Source organism: Rutilus rutilus (assembly GCF_951802725.1).
Source record: "Rutilus rutilus genome assembly, chromosome: 20".
Classification (NCBI taxonomy): domain Eukaryota; kingdom Metazoa; phylum Chordata; class Actinopteri; order Cypriniformes; family Leuciscidae; genus Rutilus; species Rutilus rutilus.
The window spans coordinates 3,461,471-3,487,194 of NC_140225.1; the positions used below are offsets into that span (position 1 = coordinate 3,461,471).

At 34.6% G+C, this 25,724-nt stretch overlaps 1 protein-coding gene across 1 annotated transcript in view; it reads right to left on the bottom strand.

Moving 5' to 3' along the window:
• Positions 1 to 440: 440 nt before the first annotated feature.
• The window catches only part of mertka (c-mer proto-oncogene tyrosine kinase a), a 42,241-nt gene continuing 16,957 nt past the window's right edge, over positions 441 to 25,724 (bottom strand). Inside the window, exons 8-19 of the mRNA XM_084390535.1 lie at positions 24,588 to 24,733; positions 14,692 to 14,827; positions 11,457 to 11,598; positions 9,193 to 9,281; positions 9,006 to 9,101; positions 8,494 to 8,574; positions 6,168 to 6,260; positions 5,858 to 5,976; positions 5,651 to 5,760; positions 5,078 to 5,237; positions 4,203 to 4,339; positions 441 to 2,362 (exon numbers count right to left, since the gene is read on the bottom strand). Of these exons, the coding sequence (XP_084246661.1) occupies positions 1,936 to 2,362; positions 4,203 to 4,339; positions 5,078 to 5,237; positions 5,651 to 5,760; positions 5,858 to 5,976; positions 6,168 to 6,260; positions 8,494 to 8,574; positions 9,006 to 9,101; positions 9,193 to 9,281; positions 11,457 to 11,598; positions 14,692 to 14,827; positions 24,588 to 24,733 (1,736 nt within the window). The 3' untranslated portion in view covers positions 441 to 1,935. The remainder of the gene's footprint in view (positions 2,363 to 4,202; positions 4,340 to 5,077; positions 5,238 to 5,650; positions 5,761 to 5,857; positions 5,977 to 6,167; positions 6,261 to 8,493; positions 8,575 to 9,005; positions 9,102 to 9,192; positions 9,282 to 11,456; positions 11,599 to 14,691; positions 14,828 to 24,587; positions 24,734 to 25,724) is intronic.

The window sequence follows — 25,724 nt, forward strand, 5'->3', positions numbered from 1 at the left end:
ATATATATTTTCCCAAACATGTTTTACTCTAAAAATGTGAGAAAATCAAAGCTATAAATCTAAACAAGTTGTGTTCCAAATTTGAGGTTGACATCTTAAAAAATGAGCTTTCAGAAAGATTGTGTTTGGCCGCAGTACCAAACGCTTCCACTAGACGAAATTCGTCTACCAATTATTTCCAATGCGCTCATTTTTGACTGTGAACGACACAAGTGTGACTATTTTTTTCTGGACCATTTAACCTTTTCGAATCATATCTATGATTTTTTTGTGTGTTCACACAGCAAGTGTCAAAACCTTTACCAATTTTCGTACACATTAAAAATTCTAAAAAAATTAAATGTAAAATTTTTCTGTCAAAAAAATGACCGAACAGCACCAGAGGGTTAAAGTAAAAACATGGACAAAAACAATTACACAGCACCTCAAAGCACATGTCATTTTGTTAGAACTATTTAATAAGATATTGTTCATAATGGCAGTAATAAATTGCACTTTTATATCAATCTCAAATTAATATTATAGATATTGCTATTGTACCTCAATCAAAAGGTACAGTCATACAAATGACTTCAGACAACATTTGAACATTTCTCCCATAGATTTTCTTCTTCATGGCAGTTTAACTTCTAAGTTAAAATGTAAAAAACGCCACATATAGACAAAGAGCATGTCCTTTATATTTACAAAAATGCATTACTAATATACAAATCAGATTCTATGCAAAAACGAAGTTTAGAAAAAGCTTAAAATCACAATGTAGCTTAATTTTATAACACTTTTGAAGACAATTACATTACAAAAGGAAACAGTCTCCTCTGAAAAATACAAGACTTGTTTCATAACAGTTGTAGCATCACAGTTTTGCGGTCTGTGCGTTAACATGCATTAAGGCGAAGACAACACCATGGTAAAGCTTTCTGACAAGTTCAGCCAGGTGAGTTTAGGGTCCGTCGTGTTTCTTTGAAAGACTGTCTGAGGTCAAACCTGCACAAGGCTTTCTTCACACTGCACTCAATCTGTCATTTTGCAAGACATGAAATTGGAAATTGGTTGCAATATACTGACATACTGAACACTACTGTTCAAATGTCTTGGGTCGGTATAAGATTTTTCTTATACTCATCAAAAACACTGAAATATTGTGAAATATTACATTTTAAAAGCTGAATTTTAGTTACGTTACTCTTCAGTGTCACATGATCCTTCAGAAATCTTTCTAATACGCTGATACATTTCTGATTATTATCAATGTTGAAAACAGCTGTACGGCCACATTCTTAGCTTAGAACAGAAAGCTCATTTATTTGAAATAGAATATTTTATAACATTATAAATGTCTTTTAATCAATTTAATGTGTCCTTGCTGAATAAAAGTATTAATTTCTTTAAAAAAAAAAAAAAAAAAAAAAAATCATACTGACCCCTATTATTTGAAAGGCAGTGAAGTAATGAATGCCATCATGATGTTACTTCAGACTTTCCTCTACAACATCTGAGAGTGTTTAACAAGTCAGCACATTTCTAATAATCTTCTATAAATCACACAGATGTGTTTTAGAGATGGCTTGTGAACAAAAAATACCAATTTATTGCATAACTTTGCAGTGATGCAACTTTTTGACGTCAAAACATTTTCTTGTAACTCGTCTTAATAAACAGACTATATTTAAAGCAAGTGTAACAGCGTCTCCGCGGTGCTTTCAAAACATTGATCTGTATTTTTGAGCATCCCATCAAGCCCATCACAATGACATCGCCTCAAACAATGGTGTGAGTTTGGCACAGTTTGTCTGACCACAAGTGTTCAAAAAAATCTGAATGAAGTCATTATTTATTCAGTGTGTTGGCGCTTTATTACACACTTTAGTAGGACGCCACGGAAAAAAAGTACATTTTCTGATGCATTTCAAGTTCCCATCATGCAACTCTCCATCAGAGCAAACGTGTTGTGTCACTGGATGTTTGCTGCGTCCCCGTCGCGTCCCTGACCGCTTCATCGCTGTCCTGTTGCAAGAGTCTGTGATTCAACAGTGGCATGTCAACAGCAGTTCTCGCCGCGTGTTCCCCGGAGGATTTGATGACGACCACGTAACGGTCGTCCTCCGCGTCTGTGCTCTCGTGAACGTCCGCCGTGGTTTGCCGACTGCAGGACGGTGATGAGGTCATCACAGGCCCTTCCACCGCCACGCCGGGTAGTTCATCATCCTCCTCAGGGAAGCTGGTGTTGATGTAGATGATGTCCCTCCGGCTGGACACCGCGGGGAGTTTCCCGGCTAGATTCTCCAGTCTCTTCCTAACCTGCGTGAAGTCGGGTCGGTCCACCGGATCAGCGCTCCAGCAGCTGAACATGATATCATACCTGAAACACCACACAAGACATGTTATGTAAATACCAGTATTTCCTCTAATTATGTTATTTTAAAGGTTCCTAATTTTGTTTTTGAGTCTCCTACATTAGGTTTACATGCATCCAAGGTCAAAAAACTATTTATTTATTTGACACTGAATTATATTTATGCAGTAATCCATTTATTCACTTTTTGAACTTAAACGCTCATAAATATCGAACACTTGGTTAAAAATAAAGATGACACTTGGCAAATTATGTAGTGAAAAAAGGTTTTAAAAGTAAACTTGAAAAACAGTTATAAAACTTTACATTTAGTGTTATGAAAAATGCTCAAAAATAAAAAAAATCCATTTTAATATGAAATATATATTTCCCAAAACATGTTTTACTCTAAAAATGTGAGAGAATCATAGATATAAATCTAAACAAGTTGTGTTCCAAATTTGAGGTTGACATCTTAAAAAATGTGAGCTTTCAGTGAGATTGTGTCTGGCCGCAGTACCAAACGCTTCCACTAGACGAAATTCGCCTACCAATTATTTCCAATGCTATTTTTGACCGTGTGACTATTTTCTTCAGGACCATTTAACCTTTTCGTTACTTAACTTAACTGTTTTCTCACAGTGTCTGAAATTGTTCTATAAAGGATTCAGTCTCTTTAAACCCCTCCTCTTTCTGAGAGCCTCCTCTGCTCTGATTGGTCAGACGGCCCAGTGTGTTGTGATTGGTCGACCGCTTACAGCGCGTATCAAAAACAAAACCCCTATTACCATATCTGAATTTCAGCTCTTCCTCAGCACTTTATACACAGTGATACGAAGAGTAACGATGATGGTTTTTTTAGCGCATCAATTCAAGCACGAATCCTCATCTTTTGGAAGTTCATGCAAAGTGGATTTGCTTTCACAGCGCGGAATAAAGCATCTTCTCGACATGAACAACACGAACCAAACTCTTCCAGTCTCAGATAAACTATAGTGTTTGAGGGAGGGGCAAAGTAGACATTGTTCGTGAGTAGCCAATGAAGACCATAGGCTGGCATTATGCAAATTTGTTACAAACATACATGGGTTTTAGCAGGAAGTAAGATTACAATTACTGGCGACTCATTTCAGGCAGTTTAGAATCGCTTCTTTCTTTTGGGAGACTCCATTTATCCTTGATCTTTAAAACTTTACAGACCTTTAACATTCACCTACAGCTCTACTACACACTACATGAAAGGTAGGTAAATTAACAGATAAATTAACCTGAGAAGGAAGATGCATAAGATATGTGACCCTGGACCACAAAACCATCAATTTTTTTAAATTGAGATGTATACATCACATGAAAGCTGAATAAATAAGCTTGTTTGTTAGGATAGGACAACATTTGTTCGAGATAACACTATTAGAAAATCTGGAATCTGAGGGTGCAAAAAAATCTAAACATTGAGAAAATCTCCTTTAAAGTTGTTCATTTATGTTGGCGATTGTGCCGCATTCACTCACAAAAATAAATGTTTTATTGGCATAAAAGAAAAATCGATAATTTTGACCCATACAATGTTGGCTATTGCCACAAATAAACCTGTGCGACTCCTGACTGGTTTTGTGATCCAGGGTCACATATTAGCAAAGTTGTTTCTGGTGTATAAAGTTGTTATATTTTGATAAAGCACAACGTTTTATCGTCTTTTAGAATAATATACTGATGAATTATGCACAATATGACATGAGGTCAGTAATGCATATTAAAAAAAGTAAATGGGGTCAATTAGGGTTTCATGTTAACTAACAGTTTTGGACTGGATATAAGTTTTGTCCAGGAAAAAGGTAGTTTTGTCCACAGACATTTTAAAACTCACAGTTCATCAAGACAGTCGTTGGGTTGTTTCAGTCGGTTTCCATCAAGGAGATAGTCGTAAATCTCATGGTTTTGTACTCCAGGGTATGGGGTCATGCCTCGAGTGGCTATTTCCCACATGGTCACTCCAAACGCCCACTAAACAGGACATTAAGGGATAATAAACATTAACAACTGAACATCAACAAACATTCAAAAACCCTGACTATGGTCTAAAGCTTATCAATGAGAAGTCATATGATAATAGAATCATATGTCATATGAACAGCCGTTTCTTGTACCGAATTAACACACACTTCCGTTCAAAAGTTTGAGGTCAGTAAGATTTTTATACTTTTATTTAGCAAGGAGGCAGTAAATTGATCAAAAATGACATTTATAATGTCACAAAATATTTCTACCTCAAATAAATGCTGTTCTTTTGAACTTTCTATTCATCAAATAATGCTGAATAAATGTATCACGTTTCCACAAAAATATAAAGTAAGCATTAACTGTTTCCAACACTGATAATAAATCATCAGAATGATTTCTGAAGGATCATGTGACACTGAAGACTGGAGTAATGATGTTGAAAATTCAGCTTTGATCACAGGAATATATTACATTTTAAAATATATTAAAATATATCACTTTTAATAGTAATAATATTACAGAATATTGCTGTTTTTACTGTATTTTTGATCAAATAAATGCAAATGCAAAAAGCCTTGCTGAGCAGAAGAGACTTCTATTAAAGCCATTAAAAAAAAAAAAGAATGTAGTTTATGTCAAATAAAAGGAACTATAAAGTTATGAGCAGCTGTAGATAATAAATACATCACACATCCTCTCGTGAATTTGAATAAAACAAAGTTATGAAGAGGCTGTTCTTACCACATCACTTTTCACCGTGAAGACTCTGTCAGCGAGGCTTTCCACTGCGATCCATTTGACAGGCATCTTGGCTATCCGGCCCTGTCTGTAATAGTCCCCACTGTAGATTTTCTTTGACAGGCCAAAATCCGCAACACACACGCTCAAGTCATCTCGCAACCTGGATGAAAAAAAAAAAAAAATTAATTGCTTGAAACAAACACTGACACTTATAAAGTTCAAATAAACAGTAATAAAATCCCTAGCATTACATTTGAGGTCTTCTGCTCACCAAAGCTGCATTTATTTGATCAAAAATACAGTAAAAACAGTAATATTCTGAAATATTTTTACAATTTAAAATAACTGTTTTCTATGTGAATATGTGTTAAAATGCAATTTATTCCTGTGATCAAAGCTGAATTTTCAGCATCATTACTCCAGTCTTCAGTGTCACATGATCCTTCAGAAATCATTCTAATATGATGATTTGATGCTCAAGAAACATTTCTGATAATGATCAATGTTCAAAAACAGCTTAATTTTTTGTGATACTGTGATTTTAATAGGTCAATATGAGTTCAGGACACACACATGCAGTTGCGAGCTGCCAGGTCCCGGTGTAGGAAGTTTCGGTTGCTGAGATACTCCATTCCCAGAGCGATGTCAATCATGAACTTCAGGAGCATCTGCGTAGGGAGAAACTGGAAATACAACACAGCATCTGTTAGACACATGATCACTTCACAGTTTGGTTCATGCATGGAGACCAATAGTAATGCTGCTTATTTGGCATCTCACCACAGGATCTTCCTCGAGACGTGAGCGCAGGAGGAAACTATGCAAGTCTCCGTACTTCATGAAGGGGAGCACGACCATCGGTTTAGGAAAGTGTCCTGAACCCACTTCTAAACAAACACCTACGTGAACAAATCAGCATTATAGCAGTAGATAAAGAATGAGGGATATACGCTTTGATATCATTGACCTGAACATATTATGGATTTAAACACTTTGCATATTGATATCAGAATGTTTTCACTCTATTTGATAATAATGAGTATATATTTCTAGTGTGTTCAATAATGCAGGTGCCAGGCATGCTTCTTACCCAAGAGTCTGATGACATTATGATGCTGAAAATCCTTCATGCAAGCAGCTTCATTCAGAAACTCTTCAATCTCTCTCTGGGAGAAGTTATCCACTGAAAGAGGCAGAAATTAATGCTTTATTTCATATGTTTTATCATATTCTCTTCTTGGCCTATCTAGTTATATAGACTAGGCAGAATTTCTGAAAATGTGCTTATTTAAAGTGCTGGAGGCATTTTGTGATTATTTATATTATACAACATTTCTAGGGCTATTAAGGGGTGCTGAATCCAAATCTGCTGTATATGAAGCTCAAAAATGTCCCAAAATGCCTCAAAATTGAGAAATTCAAAATGGCCGACACCGCCAGGCTGAAATCTATTTTTCAGTATATCTTTTTGACTAAACAAGGTACAAACATGAAATAAATGTGCTTTTGTAAGTTTTCCTACATGGGCAATTCAATGCCATATTCAGATTTTAGATGTCATGTGAAGAAACTGCTTAGATATTGCAAAAAAAGTTGTTTTTAACTATGAACTATTATTAACTAATTAATAATTAAGTTATTATTATTAATATGATCAGGCTACTTTTACTTCGTTTGCATTTTGTTATGAGGTAAAATGTGTCAAATGTGTTGCAATGCACTCCCAAACCTTTGCCCTCCCCAATATCATACCACCCCTCCCCCGAGCTTAGCCTTTCTCACACTTCTCAGAACGGCTGATCGGAAACATAAGACAGCTAACAGGTAAGTCATGTCCAGTGTATATTTTCATAATGTGACATGTTTTCATAAACATCCCAAGGGGATCAATAACGTTTCTATCTATCTATGTAGTTTAAATAATTGCAGTATATATTTTAGCATTTTTGATCACTAAAAGAAGCCTATTAGCACGATTAGCTAGATGACATCAAAGTCAGTAAACTTAACTTAACACTTGCTTTTACACTGACTGATTGGAGGAAATACTTTAAATTTATTTTAAATAAAATAATAAAAATGCGGCCCACAGGTTGGGAACCAACTCTTTCTTGTAGGTCTGAATTAGTCAATTGGCGACAAAAATCCATGGATCTTCCTGCTTTTGGATCTTATTTTGATTGACAACTTCTTTATCACTAATGACCACCTTTTTCTCTATACTTGTGTGATTTTCAAGCTGATTATTGACACTTGATCTAAATCAGGACAGGATGTTAAATTCCCCATGTGTGAAAACCTGCGAACATTTAATTAAAGTTTGTAACTTTTTGTATTTGTTTGTACATTTGACCTCAAAACAAAATACAAAGTAAATGTAGCCTGATAATATCAACAATAATATTAATAATAATAACTTAATTATTAATTAGTTAATAATAGTTCATAGTTAAAAACTATTTTTGCAATATCTAAGCAGTTTCTTCACATGACATCTAAAATCTGAATATGGCACTGAATTGCCCATGTAGGAAAACTTACAAAAGCACATTTATTTCATGTTTGTACCTTGTTTAGTCAAAAAGATATACTGAAAAATAGATTTCAGCCTGGCGGTGTCGGCCATTTTGAATTTCTCAATTTTGAGGCATTTTGGGACATTTTTGAGCTTCATATACAGCAGATTTGGATTCAGCACCCCTTAATACCCCTAGAAATGTTGTACAATATAAATAATCACAAAATGCCTTCAGGGTTCTGATTTTGTGAAAATTGACCCTGTCTAATATAGATCTCACATAAAACAGACCATTGTAAAGATCTATAGCTGTAAGATTAGTTAAAAATTAAAAAAATTAAAAACAAACAAACAAAAAAATCTCTGGGTGCAAATATGGTAATAATAAAAACAGTAATAAATGAATACATGTGATAAAAAAAATAAAAATACTATAATAAATAAATGTAATACTTATAATGATACAAATATTTTGAAAAAAGTATTACATTTATTATTAATTTTATAATTTAATTTTGTAATAATAATAAATGTAATACTTATTAAAATGCAATAAATAAAATGTAATTGTAATATTATATATGTAATACTTTAACTTAATATTTTTAAATAAATTTTTAGTTCAATAAAAGTAAATATAATAAAAAATAATAAATAAATAAAATATTAACTGTAATATTATAAATGTAATAATTTTTCTAAATAATTGCAAATAAAATATGTAAAACTTAAATATTTTAATAATAATAATAAATATAAGTAAATATCATTTTTCAAAATAAAAAAATAACTAATTTTAAATTAAATATGTAATAAAAGCAAAGAGTACCCACCTTCATAATCTTAATCTGAAATATGCAAACTAAAATTATTTGCACTTTTGAAATCAAACACTTACATTTCATGGTTTTCACAGCAACTTTTTCAGAGGTTCCATCAGGCTGTATGAGATGCCCCTCCATCACAGATCCAAACTCACCTAAAGAAGAGACATTACATTTACATTTACATTTATTCATTTAGCTGACGCTTTTATCCAAAGCGACTTACAATTGCTATATATGTCAGAGGTCGCACGCCTCTGGAGCAACTAGGGGTTAAGTGTCTTGCTCAGGGACACATTGGTGTCTCACAGTGGATTCGAACCCAGGTCTCTCACACCAAAGGCATGTGTCTTATCCATTGCGCCACACCTCCCCAACATTAGGTCAATAAATGCATCTGACATGAGCTGCAACACAACACAACACAACACAACACAACACAACACAACACAACACAACACACAACACACAACACACAACACACAACACACAACACACAACACACAACACAACACAACACAACACAACACAACACAACACAACACCAGACCAAACCAGACCAGACCAGACCAGACTGCGTTCTCACCTTCTCCGAGGACTTTACCGATGGACAGCAGGTTCCTTAAGATCATCACGTCCTGGAGTTTGGCCTGAAGCTCACTGCTAACGCCCAGACTGGCAACTAAAACAAAGAAGAAATACTTTATAATCTATAATAGTTTAAATCTTTTTTCTAAAGTTTTTGGGAAAAATGCTAGCAATGCTTGACGTACGTGTGGTTTCGATGACTGAACGGTTGTAGGATCTCTGAGGTCTGTACTCAACGTTAGGAGTGAGCTTGTCATCAGCACCAAACAAACACCTGTAGAGGGAGCCAGTGATACAGTTATACACAGCACACAAACAAAAAATCATTCATTTAGAGTCACAATTTACACGTTTCCCCATAACATATTACTAACTGTAACACTTAGCAATTTTGAGATTTAGGATTTCATGAAGTTTCAGGCTGAAAAGCTGACATTAAGTTGCAGTAAATCTGTTGAAACAGCAGGAACTCCTTGGTCAACCTACAGTACTTCTAGTGCTAGTCGACTAATGTAAATCAGCCAGCTATATCAGTACAAAACCAGTACTACTAACCAGCAAAAACTATAAAACTTCATGCAGATCTAAGCCAGCAATGGAGGAGCTACAAACAAATAAATAAGACTAAAAAGCCACAGGATCCTAAAATGCAATAGAAATGAAATGCACTTTAGTGTTGAACGGAAGCATTTCTTCCTAGTTTCTTTATTTTGCCTCCTTTTAAAAAGCAGACACTACCTTGAACTGGGATGAACTGACTATAATATATGATTATTACATTTAAATTCAGTATGAATTACAACAAAACTCTCTTATGAAAGTTGACCTTTACCTAAACAGAGTACGGTCTTAATCACAGTAAGATGTTTACATGACACAAGCAAACCTTTTAACTCGCGTTTACATGCAATTTCCATTTATCTCATTATTCTCTAAGAATCGTGGTTATTTTTACCAGCATTATTCACATACTGCAATACACAGCTCAAATGATGAACTCACAGCAAACAGCTAGACTTCTCATTAACCCTTGTTTGTCCAAATACATGCTGGTTTTCCTGTCTTCTATGCAGATTAGACTTTTGCCACATTTGCAGTCACTTTAGATGCAGTCTAAAGTCCTGAAAAAGGACCTTGAATAGTTAACATTTGGTTAATAACCGCAAAGCGACCACAACCCCCACTGCACATTATCGGTGAAGTCAGCCAGAGGCTGTTCAAGTATTCCAGAGAATGATGAAAACGGGATGTTGTTAGTCTCACTAGAAGCTCTTTGCTTAGCACTATTTTGGCCAACTCTGTCCTCCATAATTTAGTTTTACTAAGAAGCCATGCTGTTTTTACAGACCAAGCACTGCAACCTTCCCCCTACTTTTCTTTCCTGAAGCCTTTCATTTCTTGTCCCCAGTACATTAATATGAACAAACTCTGATTCCTAAAATAGCTCTTGTTTTTCAGATTTGGTCTTAGAGTCAAAAGACGTCTGAAATCGCAGAGCAGTGAGATTTAACAACAATTACAGCAATGAAATACAGAGTGAAACATGTTCCATTTTACCAGCTCGGTAAAACATAATAACAAGAAAAAATGCATACGGACAGTGAAAAGTAAAGTAAATGAAATAACATGCAAACTGAATAAATAGAAAAAAATGCATATGGACAGTAAAAGGTAAAGTAAATGAAATAACACATGCAAACTGAATAAATAGAAAAAAATGCATATGGACAGTGAAAGGTAAAGTAAATGAAATAACACATGCAAACTGAATAAATAGAAAAAAATGCATATGGACAGTAAAAGGTAAAGTAAATGAAATAACACATGCAAACTGAATAAATAGAAAAAAATGCATATGGACAGTAAAAGGTAAAGTAAATGAAATAACACATGCAAACTGAATAAATAGAAAAAAATGCATATGGACAGTGAAAGGTAAAGTAAATGAAATAACACATGCAAACTAAATAAATAGAAAAAAATGCATACGGACAGTGAAAAAGTAAAGTAAATTAAATAACATATGCAGACCAAATAAATTGAAAAAATAAATAAGATTCACAGGCTTCTCACAATTCTGAGAATTTTTTTTTTAATCAGAATATTGAGAGATAAACTTGCAATTGCAAAATTGCAAAGTTCTAATTATAAGACATAAACAAACAATTGCGAGGGAAAGAAGTCAGAATTGTGAGGAAAAAAGTCGAAAGTTTTTATTTCTTATTCTGTGACGGAGCCTCCATTTTAAACAGCTATTTTATTATGATGCTAACATTATGACGTCAGGTTAAAAGTAATTTTAAAGGGTTTTTCTTTGGAATAACATGTGCTAATAAATCACGTAATATAAAAACAGGAAATTGTGTTCAAGAAAACCAGGTCGATTTTGATGTCATGTTGACTATAAAAGATTTTTTTTTTTTAAAAGAGAAATGACAAAGAAACTTACGGCAAAAAAGAGTGACTGCGCAGCCACAAGACGCCAAACATCACTATCAACAACAGACAGAAGCCGCAAACCACTCCAAGCACAATGTACACGGAGTCGGAACGACTGGGAACTGGCGTCGAGGATGGAGAATCAGGAGATCCTGAAAGCAAAACACACATGCATGCACTTCACCATCTCATTAACAAGAGCATAAACAACAATATGCCTGGCATCTGTACAGCAGAATACTAGACATCCACACTGTAATGGACAATATAGTAATATTAATATGATCCTCTATGCTTTGAATCTCAGTTCAATAGCTTGAGTTTTGCTGCTCTGGAAACTCGTTCATCAAACAGGTGATGATGTGTCCTTTGCTCATGACCCTCTTTTGTTTTCCAAAATGTTGAGATCACAGGTCTCAACATTTGTGAGACAATCATGATTTAACTTCGTAAGCATTTGGTTCTTTCCGAACAAATATCCCTCCTGGCCGCTGAGAGACTATTTTGATTTAATCAACTACATTTTTAAAGAGGTTTTTAATTTTAGGATCAACTGGAAATGTTTCTTATGGGAAACTAGAGATGTTTTCACTGCAATTAATTTACAAAATCAAGATAATCGTTCAGTGGGAGGCCTTCCAGAAAGAAGCTGTTTGCACTAACTCAGGTTTGCTGCAGTGCTTTTAAATATCAAAAATATATTTAGGCTGGTAATTATTTACAGGACCTTCTTAAGAAATAAAACACACACACATTTATAAAGATATAATATATATATATATATATATATATATATATATGTATGTATGTGTATATATATATATATATATATATATATATATATATATATATATATATATATATATATATATATATGTATGTATGTGTGTGTATATATATATATATATATATATATATATATATATATATATATATATATATAAAGATATAATGTATGAATAATACAATTTAAAATAACATAAAGGGAAAAAAAAAGTTAAAATAAATAAGATTATATAACAAATGTTGAATTTTTATATATTTTATTGAAATTAAAATAATATAGAAATATATATATAATGAATTAATAAATCCACAGAGGAAATCTGTTACGTTAGAGCGTCACGATTCTGGATAAATTGAGAATCAAGACTTTTTGTTTAAAATAGAGGTCACGATTCTCCCATGAATCTGAAAAGACAAACAAAATAACCTGTAATTTAATTTCTAGAGGTTCTGACAAAATGTTAATTGCTGCTGTCTATTTAAAAAATATTTTGACATATAATTTGAATTACAGTTTTTCTCGATTGCTTAAACACATTTCTTGAAACTACGCCTCGTATTCTCAAAACTATAAACACAAATCCATAACGTCTCACCCAATTCCCCAAACATCCTATTTTCAGGTCAAAATGAAGCTCTACACTCAAAACCCTTCACTCTTGCTGAAAAAACAAACTTTGCCCTCAGACAGGACACACAAGCCCTCAAAACAACATTTCCAAAACTGGTAAGTTATGTTGCTTGTGGTTCCCCCCCTCACAAACCTTTCTACATGATGAACACAAAAGACACAACCAGTGGATACATTGGCACATTTTTATTCATACACAGAAATCACACACACAAAAAAACATTTTTTTTTCCTTTTTTTTTTTTTACTCTCTCCTCTAAATTTTTTTTATTTTTATATTTACTTACAGTAAGATGTGTGTGACCAACATATGACAGTAAAAGAGCACACACAAACCATATTCTAATATGGAATTCGAATTGTATTGGAATGGTAAAGAGTGTTGGGACGTGACAGGAGGGCCTCCACTCAAGGACACAATATGATGAACACGTCTAAGAATGTTCCACATATGGTTGAAATACCATCATTTGCCTAGAAAGATAAAATTCTGGGAGTCAAGAAGACTATAAAGGAGAAAGGATGCCCTCCCTTCACTGTCACACTCTGCAGCCACACTGTCTCACTGTACGACTGCTGGCCTTTCCTTGCAAGAAAATAAACCTCATCAAAGACTATTGGAAATGTTTGTCTCTTATTCAGTGATAGAATTTTGTTTGCCACCACACCTCCCTGAAGGTTCTCGAGGTGACGGTAAAGCGACTCAAATTTGGCCTTACTCGTAGCCCAGCCTCCCTCATAGTCATACCATTGATAAAGACATGGGCAACTAGAGTGGCTTGAATTTCATCTGAGACTGCTTGTCTTCTTGTCCTTGCCCTTCCTCCTCCTCATTCTTATCCCTCTTCCTTCATGTCTTTCTGGATCCATTGTTCCAAAACTCAATAAACTGATTTGGGCCCTTTTATATATCTATTGAAGGATCTGATTGATGTGTGTTAAATTTTGACTCTTAGTGTTTCCACTTGGGTAATTGTGTGCTAACTGAGCTGAAGCTGTGCTGACTTGAGTGAACAATATTGAATGCTAGTGCTTTATACATGACAACATGGTCTAAGCAATGAGAAATTAAGGGATTTGTGTGTAGAGTTTTGCAATGACAGTTCAACAAATCTGACTCGTGTCAAATCAGGGAATAGTGTTTATAGTTTGGTGAAATGGGTGTGCTTTTTGATAAATGGCGTTATGGTTTTGAAATTTTAGTTCAAAAGCCTGGTTATAGTGTTTAAGCAATCGAGAAAAACTGTAATTATTAGTTAATTTATGTGAATGAATGATTCAATGACTCAGTACTGGATGAATCGTTTTTGAACGAATCTTTTGAATGAATGATTCAATGACAAATACGTTTTTAACAGTCACTTATCGCCACCAACTGGTGTAACGATGTAATTGATACAATCTTTATTTGAAGCATCAACTTACTTTTTAAAAGCTGATTTGATCGATTTTGATCACTACCATAGACATTAATGTGTTTATTAATACATTAGTACATTAATGTGTATGTGTTTATATCCGCACTATTAACTTTTATCCCAGTGTTTGTCAAGCTCCTTAAAACCTGAATATGACAACTGCTCTCTCTGGGTCAGTGAATCGAGATCGTGATCTTTCAATGATTAATCGTTGACAGATGTATGTTACGTGGGACAATAGTTAATTATACAGTTATATTTGTCTGCTGAATTCCACCAGAAAGCAGTAAAACAAACAAAACAAAAAGCACAGCAAAGGCAAAACCAAACACTTGTAGACTTGTACATTGCAATATTTCACTACATCCACTAATGGTAAAACCCAGAGGAATGTTCGTGCATCTGCTCACCAGTGTTTGGTACGAAGATAAAGAAGCGTGACCTTTTGGTCCCACAGCCGCTCTGAGTGCAGGCCACGACCTCCACACTGTATGTGGTGTTGAACACCTGCAGTGTCACTGCGGCCTCTGTGGTGATACTGTGAATCTGAAACACACACACACATTTTTTTAATCATTGTATTGTCAAATGTCTAGCATAGACCAGTCTGAATCTTCATGCTTGTCCAAGCTGGTTTGGTATGGGTCTTAAAGGGCCCCTATTAAGCTTTTTTTACATTTACAACTTTATTTATTGTGTAATGTTGCTGTTTGGACATTGAAAAGGTCTGTAAAGTCCCTCCAGCGGGAGTTCTTCTCTATATCAGTGTCAGTGTTTCTGAACTCCCTGAAACGCCTCCATTGTAGTCTTGAGTTTCTTCCGGGAACGAACACGTCACAATATTCCTGATTTAAATAATAAATACGCAGAATAAAGCGGCGGGGCCTGGTTGATTTAGTTAGTAGTGTGTTAAACTGGCGGTTATGGTAAGGGGCGGGACATTTACCAAACACGCTCTAAGCGCTTGACCAATCACAACACACTGATCCAGCCGACCAATCAGAGCACAGTGTGCTTTCAGAAGGAGCGGCTTCTTAGAGACAGGAAGTAAACAGAGCGTTAATGACAGACTGGGAAGAGAGGAGCTGTACAATATGTGAAAAATAATGTGTTTTTTGAACATTAAAGCATGAAAACCTATTCTAGTAGAGCCTAAAACTTTGAAAAAGGACATAATTGGTTCTCTAAAAAAATATATTTTTTATTATGAAAAATATTGTTTAGTACGGAAGCCCTGAACCGCAACATAAAAAAAAAAAAAAAAATTTTTTTTTCGAGATTAAAGTGGAAATGTTTCGAGATTAAAGTGGAAATGTTTCGAGATTAAAGTGGAAATGTTTCGAGATTAAAGTGGAAATGTTTCGAGATTAAAGTGGAAATGTTTCGAGATTAAAGTCGAAATGTTTCGAGATTAAAGTGGAAATGTTTCGAGATTAAAGTGGAAATGTTTCGAGATTAAAGTGGAAATGTTTCGAGATTAAAGTGGAAATGTTTCGAGATTAAAGTGGAAATGTTTCGAGATTAAAGTGGAAATGTTTCGAGATTAAAGTGGAAATGTTTCGAGATTAAAGTGGAAATGTTTCGAGATTAAAGTCGAAATGTTTCGAGATTAAAGTGGAAATGTTTCGAGATTAAAGTCGAAATGTTTCGAGAATAAAGTCTTCCGTAGAAGTTGTGTGTGTGTACTTGCCGTTATTTCACATTGCCGCACAGGCATTCATGCGTGTGCGTGCGTGTGTGTGTGTAAAGACATGCGCTTGTGAAGTCGAACTGCCGTCTATAATAGACACCGTACGTTCTGGATACATTTTAAGTGCATCATTCTGTATCCAATCATTTGGCCGGATCCCGTGATTTCCTCAAATATAATAACCACTGGTGGTTGAGGAAAGATTCCCTGAAATGATTGTAAAGCGCTTTTAAGTGTAGGCCTACAGTAGACATATGAAAGCGCTATATAAATGTCTCATTCATGCATTCATTCATAAAGTTGGATATCTTGATCCAGTCTGACAGTATATTTTATAACGTCCTATAGCCTAATGTCATGTTGGTAGACCTGTAGAATATCCCTTTGTTTAAAGCCCAGATAAAAGTAAAAAGCTATTATTTTGTGTAGATCCAGTTTACACACACACACACACACACACGCACGCACGCACGCACGCACGCACGCACACACACACATGAATGCCTGTGCAGCAATGTGAAATAACGGCAAGCACACACACAACTTCTACGGAAGACTTTATTCTCGAAATATTTTGACTTTAATCTCGAAATATTTTGACTTTAATCTCGAAACATTTCGACTTTAATCTCGAAATGATAGCTTTTTTTTTTTTTTACATAAATTTTATTTTTTTACGTATTTTCATTTTTTTTTTTTTTTTTTTTTTTTTTTTTTCGTTGCGGTTCAGGGCTTCCGTAGTTTAGCATTGCAGGAACGAAAAACCTTTTATATGAAATGAAGGGTAAAAACAAAACAAAGGCTGGATGAAAAAGAGAAGCTGTGAGCAGTGAGCATGAGGACATCTGGAGGTTAACACATGACGCATGTGACACATCGATGTGCTGGTTGCGTAAAGTTGCCACTTCTGTTTCCATAAGATCAGACATTCTGACACTTACACTAAAACTGAGTCAGTGAAAAACGTGGAAAAACTGCATCTGCACATCTCGAAACAAGAAGTGATTCGTACACGTGGGCAGTTTAGGGTATTTAGGGTGCATGCAATTCATTTCTGCATGTAAATGGTTTCTGGTTTTTAAATATTGAAATACTTGCATGTTTATCTACTAAACTGGATTTGCACTTCCTATTAAGTGCACATTTCTGTTGACCATGCATGAGAATCAACACAATAAGGGTTAAATAGATGCTAGAAAGAAAAATAAACCCAAAAGAAACACTAAATCCTGCCCAGCCACTGCGATAAGCCACTTCTGGTCGTCTAGTTCACATAATAGCTTTCTGTTTTTTTACTGGTCCTGAAGTTTTTCAATCCTTGCCCTCGGTTTGCTGAAGGAACCCTTGGATTATGGTCAGAAAAGCGAACTCAGCAGTTATAGTCAACCCAAGCTTAAAACAACATGTTTTTCAAACACACCAACTCTAATTCTTACACACTAACCAGAGACTGACTGACTTAAACACTCATTTACTGAATAACCTCCTGCAAAGCATTACTGTCTCGATGCACCGAATGAGAACTTATAATATACAAATAAATAAATACTTATTTGGACTTCAAGAGTTTAACAAACAATAAATAACCCACACTGCCATTATTGTAAATGTACCTGTGAAGCAATGATTTTGTTATTTAAATATTAATTTAACTATTCCAGTAACTGCATTAGAGCTGCAACAGGCAACACTATTTTAGGCAAATTTTAAGGCTTTTTCTTGTCTAGGCCTGATGTCATGATGAAGGAATTAAGGAGACCTTCTTAAATAAAGTAAAATAAAGTAAAATAAATTATAAAAAAAAAATAAAAAAAAAATAATAATAATAAAAATAAAAAAATAATAATAATAATAAAAAAATAATTATAAAAAAAAAAAGCCAGTAAGAAAAATATATATTTTTTATTTCTTTTTTATTTTGGTGTGAAAATAAAATAAAATAAAATAAAATAAAATAAAATAAAATAAAATAAAATAAAATAAAATAAAATAAAATAAAATAAAATAAAATAAAAAATAAAATAAAATAAAATAAAATAAAATAAAAATATTAGATGAAAAACGTAATCTAAACAAAAATTTGAAATGCTGCCTTGCCAACAAATTTCAAAAATGTCTAATTGGAAACAAATAAAAACAAACTGAAATAAAAATAAATTAAACCTAGTTATATAAAAAAAGACAAAAGCATAAAAAAAAAAGGAACTTAGAAATATATATATTTAATATAAAATGATAGTACAAGCTCTTTACAGGTTTTATAAGATTAAAACTAGTCTTTAAACACATATGTGCTGTGATAAAGTGTTTGCCGAAAACCCAAACACAAATGTAGATCAAAATAATGCACTATTCCATGAGCAGTTGTTACTCGATGAACTACGTCATTTTGTTGAGGGAGAGCAACAGGTGTCGGTCCAAGACCAGCTCATTTCCAGTTACTGTTGTTTTCACACAGATCACAGTATGAGATCACACAGGTCAGTCACGGCTGTAGAATACAACAGATTGTTAACCGAAGTCATTGATTTGTCGTCATGAACTCCAGGTCACTCAGTGGTGAGTCACGACAGACATACAATAACAAATGACTTCTTCACATGCTGTCGCTTTCCTGTGACTAACACAGAAAAAGGAAGTACACCATTTGTGCCAGGAGAGAAATAAATGCCATGCTGTTACAAAACCACTCCCATATGATCGGTCACCGGCCATCGACAAAAGATCTCACGGGGCATTCAGAGGTGATGGACTATGGGAACTAAACGAATGACTTTGTAGCTAAACAAGTGCACCTATAAATAGAGGAGTGAACCTTCACTTGCCTCACGACGATTATGATTCAGAGGGCAACGATTCGATTGTAAAGCGATTCTCGATGCATCATGATGCATATTTTCCTCCAATTCTATTTAACGGAAGCATTCAAGTGAGAAATAATACAAAAATTAAATAAATTGATTTAAATAAAAGCTATAAAAATGTTATTCAGTCAAGAGCAGTGAGTGATTCCCTCTTTTCTTTTGTTGTTTGATCAACATTAATAGCAGCAGGTTTATTATATTAAGACCAAACGCACAGATTTAATAAAATGTTACACATCAGATTTTTCGCCCCAAATGTTTACGTTCACTTAAAGGGGTGGTTGATTATGATTTCACTTTTTTAACTTTAGTTAGTGTGTAATGTTGCTGTTTGAGCATAAACAACTTCTGCAAAATTACGACGCTCAAAGTTCAAAGCAAAGGGAGATATTTGCTTTTAAAGAAATCACTTTTTAAGGACTACAACAAACGACTGGTAGAGACTACACCACATTCCTCCCAGGTTAGTGACATCACCAACCCTAGAATTTACATAAACCCCGCCCCCTGGACCGTGATTTATAGATTATCAAGACAGAATATGCTAATCAATGACTAGAAGATAACTTACACATAAGCTACATAAATTCATCAACTAACCATTCAGAAATGTCCTGTTGCTTCTACATGTTGTCACTTCTTCTTGAGTCTCTCCATCATTGTCTGACTTCGGTTTGAACATAAAAGGCTAAAAGTTTTTGAAATTTCCAGTGCATGTCTGTGTGAATGCAAGCTCTTGAAGCTCCGCCCTCTGTGCCGGGAGCAGCAGCTCATTTGCATTTAAAGGAACAGACACAAAACGGTGCACTTTGCTCACCCTCAAAAATTGACCATTTTAACATGCTATATAAAAATATCTGTGGGGTATTTTGAGCTAAAACTTCACACACACACTCTGGGGACATCAGAGACTTATTTTACATCTTGTGAAAAGGGCATTATACCACTATTCTTAGATGAATACTCGCAAAGACAGATATTTCTGTGTGTATCTGACCGTTTAAGTGTAATGTGACGCTAAAGAGAACTAAATTTGCTATCACATGATGTCTGAGAGAGGCGGCTTTCTGTGTGCGGTTGTGTGTACATACAATTTGAGTGTGTAAGTCAGCGCGAGTAACACATTGAGATCTCTTTCGTGGGTTATTGTGCTTAATAAATACAAGGTTCTATCATGCAACTCTAGATGGCGCAGGCTGATCGGTCCTTAACTCAATCTGCTTGCAATCACATCATCTCTATAGGGCACAGCTGATTGGTTCCTGCTGTATCAGTAGCCAATGAACTCACTGCTCAACCTTCAAATACTGGTCAAGAGTTGTCAAGGCAAAACTGTTTATCATCAAGCACGTCCCGCACTTTATTTCCTCATTCATGCGTCTTTTTGTGAAAACCAAAGCATAAGTTACGAAATACACAACTTTTTGAGTACTTTATTTACAATAAAACAGTACAATATGTATGATAGGCCTATTTAAATACTTTTAGTTTGTCTGCATCGATGCAGAATCGTCATAAAATCATAAAAACGATTATATTCCACAGCGCTAGCAGCTATGATACTTTTCCCCATGTTGTTACACACTTGACCTCGAAAAAATGATTAATTCTAGTGGGACTTACAACCCAATCTGTGTTTAAAGTGTTTTATTAATAGTTATTATTTTTCAAATTAACCGTTCGCAAAGACCCGCCCCCTTTAGTTACTGTTGCTATGTCCGACAAGCCACGCCGCTCGCACGCCACACATGTTCTCACGCAGTGAAATATACATTGCTGAGACGAGAGGACACTGACAACACACTGACACACAGGTACGGGTACTTTTGATATGAAACAAAGTCTCAACTTTCAAATTCTGTCATTTTTTAAAGAAATTTAAACAATTTTGTGGCTCTTTAATGTGTCTGACAGATCGCTGTAGTTAAAGCTGCTGGTGAACCGATCATCTCTTCCTTCTAGTTCATTTATAGCATCAAATAAACATGAATGAACATCAGAAGGAATGTTGTTTTAACCGCGGAAAGACGTCAGGACACTCCGTTAATCTACTAACTCTCCTGACTGCTTTGTCGGACAAAAATAGCGGATTCGGCGGATGGCGGATTATGATTGGTCAGATCGCCTGTCAATCAAACTCCCTGCGAGGGTCAATTGCACTTGGAGAAATGACACAATTCTCCTTAAAAGTCACCATGAAACCAAAATTGGCCAATTAAATTTTTTGTATGGAATATTGCATTATCTATTATAAATGATTTATCCGTGCACATGATTTTGTTTAAAATTCAAGTGCCTCGTAATCTGTAATCAAAATAACTTCCCCTCCCTCTTGCAGCATCTCTTCTCTTCTCTGATGATGTGTTTACTGGCGTGAGGGCGGGGCAACCTGTCACTCAAATGATCGACCAATAGCAAACCACAACCATCCAATCAAATCCTGATGTACAAAATCAGGTCCCGCCCTACATTTTCTCTTGTTCAAGAAGCCGTTTCACCCAGATTTATGTCAAATTAGGGAAGAAAAGACTAGTGCAACTTTAGTTTCATGTCGAATTTAAAACTGGCAAATATCACACATTGCAAACTGATCTGCAATGATAAAGGCATAGCATCATAATGAAGACATTTGCCTAAGGGGTATTTCATAATACAGCTGAACTCAAGCAGGCTGTCATGCCGAAGGAACCGAAACATTAATGATCTCAGACTGTCGCTTTCATCTTAGAAACAAGAACAGCTGTTTTATTTTAATGGCTCTAGCCAATTTCCTCACAGCTGGTGAAAATCTCATGTCTGTGGAGCAACACTGACTAAAATGCTGCTCTGGGCAACTTAGAAGTAGATGAACTGAGTAATAAAAACAAATTGGTTACGTACAGGATATGTAGATCCTATAAAGTGAACTCTAAAGGGGGTTTTGCTCTTATTTTGTGTGGCACAGAACAGACAGAACAGATGTGTGGATGTTTACTTCAGTTGTTACTAGTGTTATTTTAGTATCACTGATTTACTATTATAGTTTTTGTTAATATTCAAAATTAATATTATTTTTATATTTTCTGTTATATTTTCATTTAAGTTAAAGTTTTAGTAAAACATTTTTATTATTTATCTTTTGTAAATATATCTATTGTTTTTATTAAGTTTTAAGTTTGAATTTATTTAGTTTTAGTTACTTTAGTACTTCGTTTTAGTTACTTTAGAACTTAGTTTTAGTTACTTAAGAACTTAAACTAAATGAAAATGAGAAATGTTGCTCTGGCAACTATCTTAAAATAAAGTCATTTTAATTTTAATTTCAGTTAATGTTTATTTTAAGTAATTTATGTTTTTAGTTGTGTTTAATGATAATAACCCTGGTTGCATCACAGTAAACACTTCTAAAGTAGAAATTATGTGAATATTTTCACCAGCTGAAAGTGAAAATCTTCAGTAAAACAGCAATAATTATTGTATAATAATAAATTAAGCATACAGTTTTATATTAAGTAGAATATTAGTACTAATAAAAATGCTTTTGCACCAAAAACTATTTAAGTGAACTGCACAACAAGTGAATAAAAATAGTGAAAATGTCAAAGATACAGTGACCAGTAAAAAAAATAAAAAAAAAATAAAAAAAATAATTGTGTTTACCTTTATATAGTCATTGTTTAAACCTTAAACCTTGACACTCAATAGTAAACATATTCTTTGAGAGAATCTTTAAATAATAATTTAACAAATTCAGCAAAGTTTCTTAAAGAACGTTCCTATACGCTGTGACAACTTTGGGATTATAGAGTTTTTCAGCTGATTTCTAAATAAAAAGGCATTGCAAGCAAGCATTAAAGGGATATTTCACCGCTGGAAAGATGAATGTGTATTTAAATTGGGTCATTTATGTAGTAGAAATGTGAAACTATTTTAGAAGTTGGTGCCTTCTAGACTGAGAAAAGCCAGAAAATGTATTTTTGGCTCATGTGGATGAAAGACAACAACTCCCAGAATGCACTTGCTTCGCTGGACGACGAGGTCACGCCCAAGCCACGCCTACCGGTTACAGAGGGCAGTATCGGAAGACATGATGCAACTAGGCTACTAGTCGACTCGAAACTAAAATAGACGATGTTTTATCGTGAGATCCCCCTATGGGCGGGCTGGAGACATGCGGGACGAGCTCCTCCTACTGGCTGTAGTCTCTCGCCTCTGGACAAGCCTCCGATGATGCAACATGACGATTTTTGCGTCATCTGAGGTTTTTATCCAGACACACAATACAGAAATCTCTCGTCTCAGGGGGACATGAGGGAGGGAAGCACGGTCATTCGAAAATACTACCGGGTTTCTACTGATACAAAGCTTAATGCTAATCGGTGAAGTATCCCTTTTAAGAGGCATCGCAAATAGGGTTGCCAACCGTTCCGTATAATACGGAATCGTTCCGTATTTGACACATAAAAGTCTTGTTCCGTATTGAACTGATACGGAACGCACTTTGTTCCGTATTTTTGAGAATCAATTCAGTGCAGTGAAAAAAAACCCCGACGGTGCGGTAGATACTAATTTCTCCCCCGGATTGTCTATGATCAGCGTAGCGTTTTTAACATCTTGGAACATCATCAGAGAATGCCCTTTTAATTGGTCGTTTCAGTCATTGTGAGTCACGTATCGTAGCAACGATGACGACAAGTGACAACAGCGGGAAATGTAAAAATGACTTCCTCCGAGCAGCCGGCGAAAAAGAAAAGAGCACAAAAATATAGAATTGAATGGGAAAATGACTACCCATGGCTGGAATGCGTGAGGGACAATGAATACACGGCCGAGCGATGTCACGGTTCCTTGTCCGTCAGACGTCTCCAGCTGATATGGTAGGCTATGTAATTTTAAAACTCAAATTAGTTCATAAGAAAGTGATTATATTAAAAGAGATAGTACAGGTTTAGCCTAACATTGTAAAGAAATCAAAAAAGTACACATGGAAAAAATAGCTGCACATTGTGCTTAGTCTGGAGGTTTATTTATTTCTGTGAGATTTTCCATGTGCATACATACAGGTGTTGTATTGCTTGAATGCAGTATTTGAGTGCAATATTTTAGATTTTATTTATTAGCTTTTTTAATGTTTTTATATTATTGTTTTGCACTGGAAAGAAAGTTAACTATAATGGAAGTATAATTATATAAATATATTTGCACTACACCTCCTTAAAATGTTGTCTAATTAAATTAAAAATATATTTTTTTGCACTGGAAAGAACATTCTAGAAGTCTAATTCTATTGAATAAGTTTGCACAAGGCTACAGAAGTTTTGAATGTTAGATGTTGTATTTAAAAATAAAATGTATTATAAACTAAACAAATCCATGGTTCATTGTTGGCAAAATGAGCATGATAGGCTTTATATTTCACATCTAACTTATGTGGTTCAGTCTTGTATATTGATTAGGCCTACTTTGCTATTCTATAGGCCTATAAGTTGTATTATAATATGCTACAATGTATTAAATATATTTATCTAAATATATCAATTAGTTTCCACAATATTCACCAGAAGTCATCATTTCAGGAGTTATTTTGAAAAAAATTATTCCTTGGGGGGCGTGTCCGGGGGCGTGTCCCCCCGTTCCTTATTTTCATTTCAGAGAGTTGGCAACCCTAATCGCAAATGTCCAGAGTGTTGTGAGTGAAAACACAGAATTTTGTTTCTCAATGATTGACATTTACTAAATTCATAAAACATAACTGGCAAACCCAATTACTAACCTTGTTCGTACGTGTCCCGTGTTTAATAGTGACATCATATCCTTGCAAGACTCCATTCAACTTGTCAGGGGGCGGAGCTTCCCATCGGATCATCAACATGGAATTGTTCACATTAACAGTCAAGTTTTGGGGGCCCTCCAATGGAACTGACAATTATAAAAGTAAAATTACACTTTCATTTCAGATAAATCATCTCTTGAGCAACATGTAAAATACTGACCAAAGACAAAACCAAAGGACTACTTAGTTTGAAACCAATTCCAGATTGTATTACATTAGAAGTAAAGTATAACAAACCAAAATGCTTATCAGGGACTAAAATATCCTTCACAGTTCTTTTAGGAATGCAGAGGAAATCCTTTACGGACACACCCATAAGAAAAGCATTTCTAACTCCCAGGTCACTACCATTACCATTTGGCATTTGGAAAAATCTCGGATATGAAAGACATAATTACATACTACAGGAATTCTCTTCTAATCTTTCTCTTATTAGCAAAACGGTACTCTCATATTGCACTCAACTACATCTTTAATTTCCAGTGTGCAGAATTAATTGGAAATTATGTGATTTTAATACCTTTTTTACTTGTTATTTGATAATAAAAATTGAAAGCTTTTCTTTCTAAGGTAACTGAATGTACTCACATGTGACAAAGCAGCAAATCAATGTTTAACATGTTTATTGTTGCAAACGCATATCATGTTCCTTAAATTGAGTATGCAGTACAGTATACACTATGTAGTAAGCTAGTGTTCCATTCTGAACATACACTTGCGCTCAAGAAGTACTGGGATAAAAGTTTATAGTTCGGATATAAACACTGATGTCTATGGTAGCGATCAAAATAGAGTAAGTCACCTTGCTGAAACTTGAGCTTCATTTAAAGATTGTATCAATTACATTGTTACACCAGTAGGTGGAGACAAGTGGCTTAAAAAAACTGTATGTGTCATTGAATCATTCATTCAAGAGATTCGTTCAGAAATGCTAATTCATCCAGTGATGAAACAAGTGAAGTCTATATGAGTGAGTCATTGAATCATTCATTCAATCTGGTAAAAAAAAAAAAAAATGAATAGACTGTTTTATGTTGTTGTCTATTCAGAATCATGATCTCTATTTTTAACAATTAT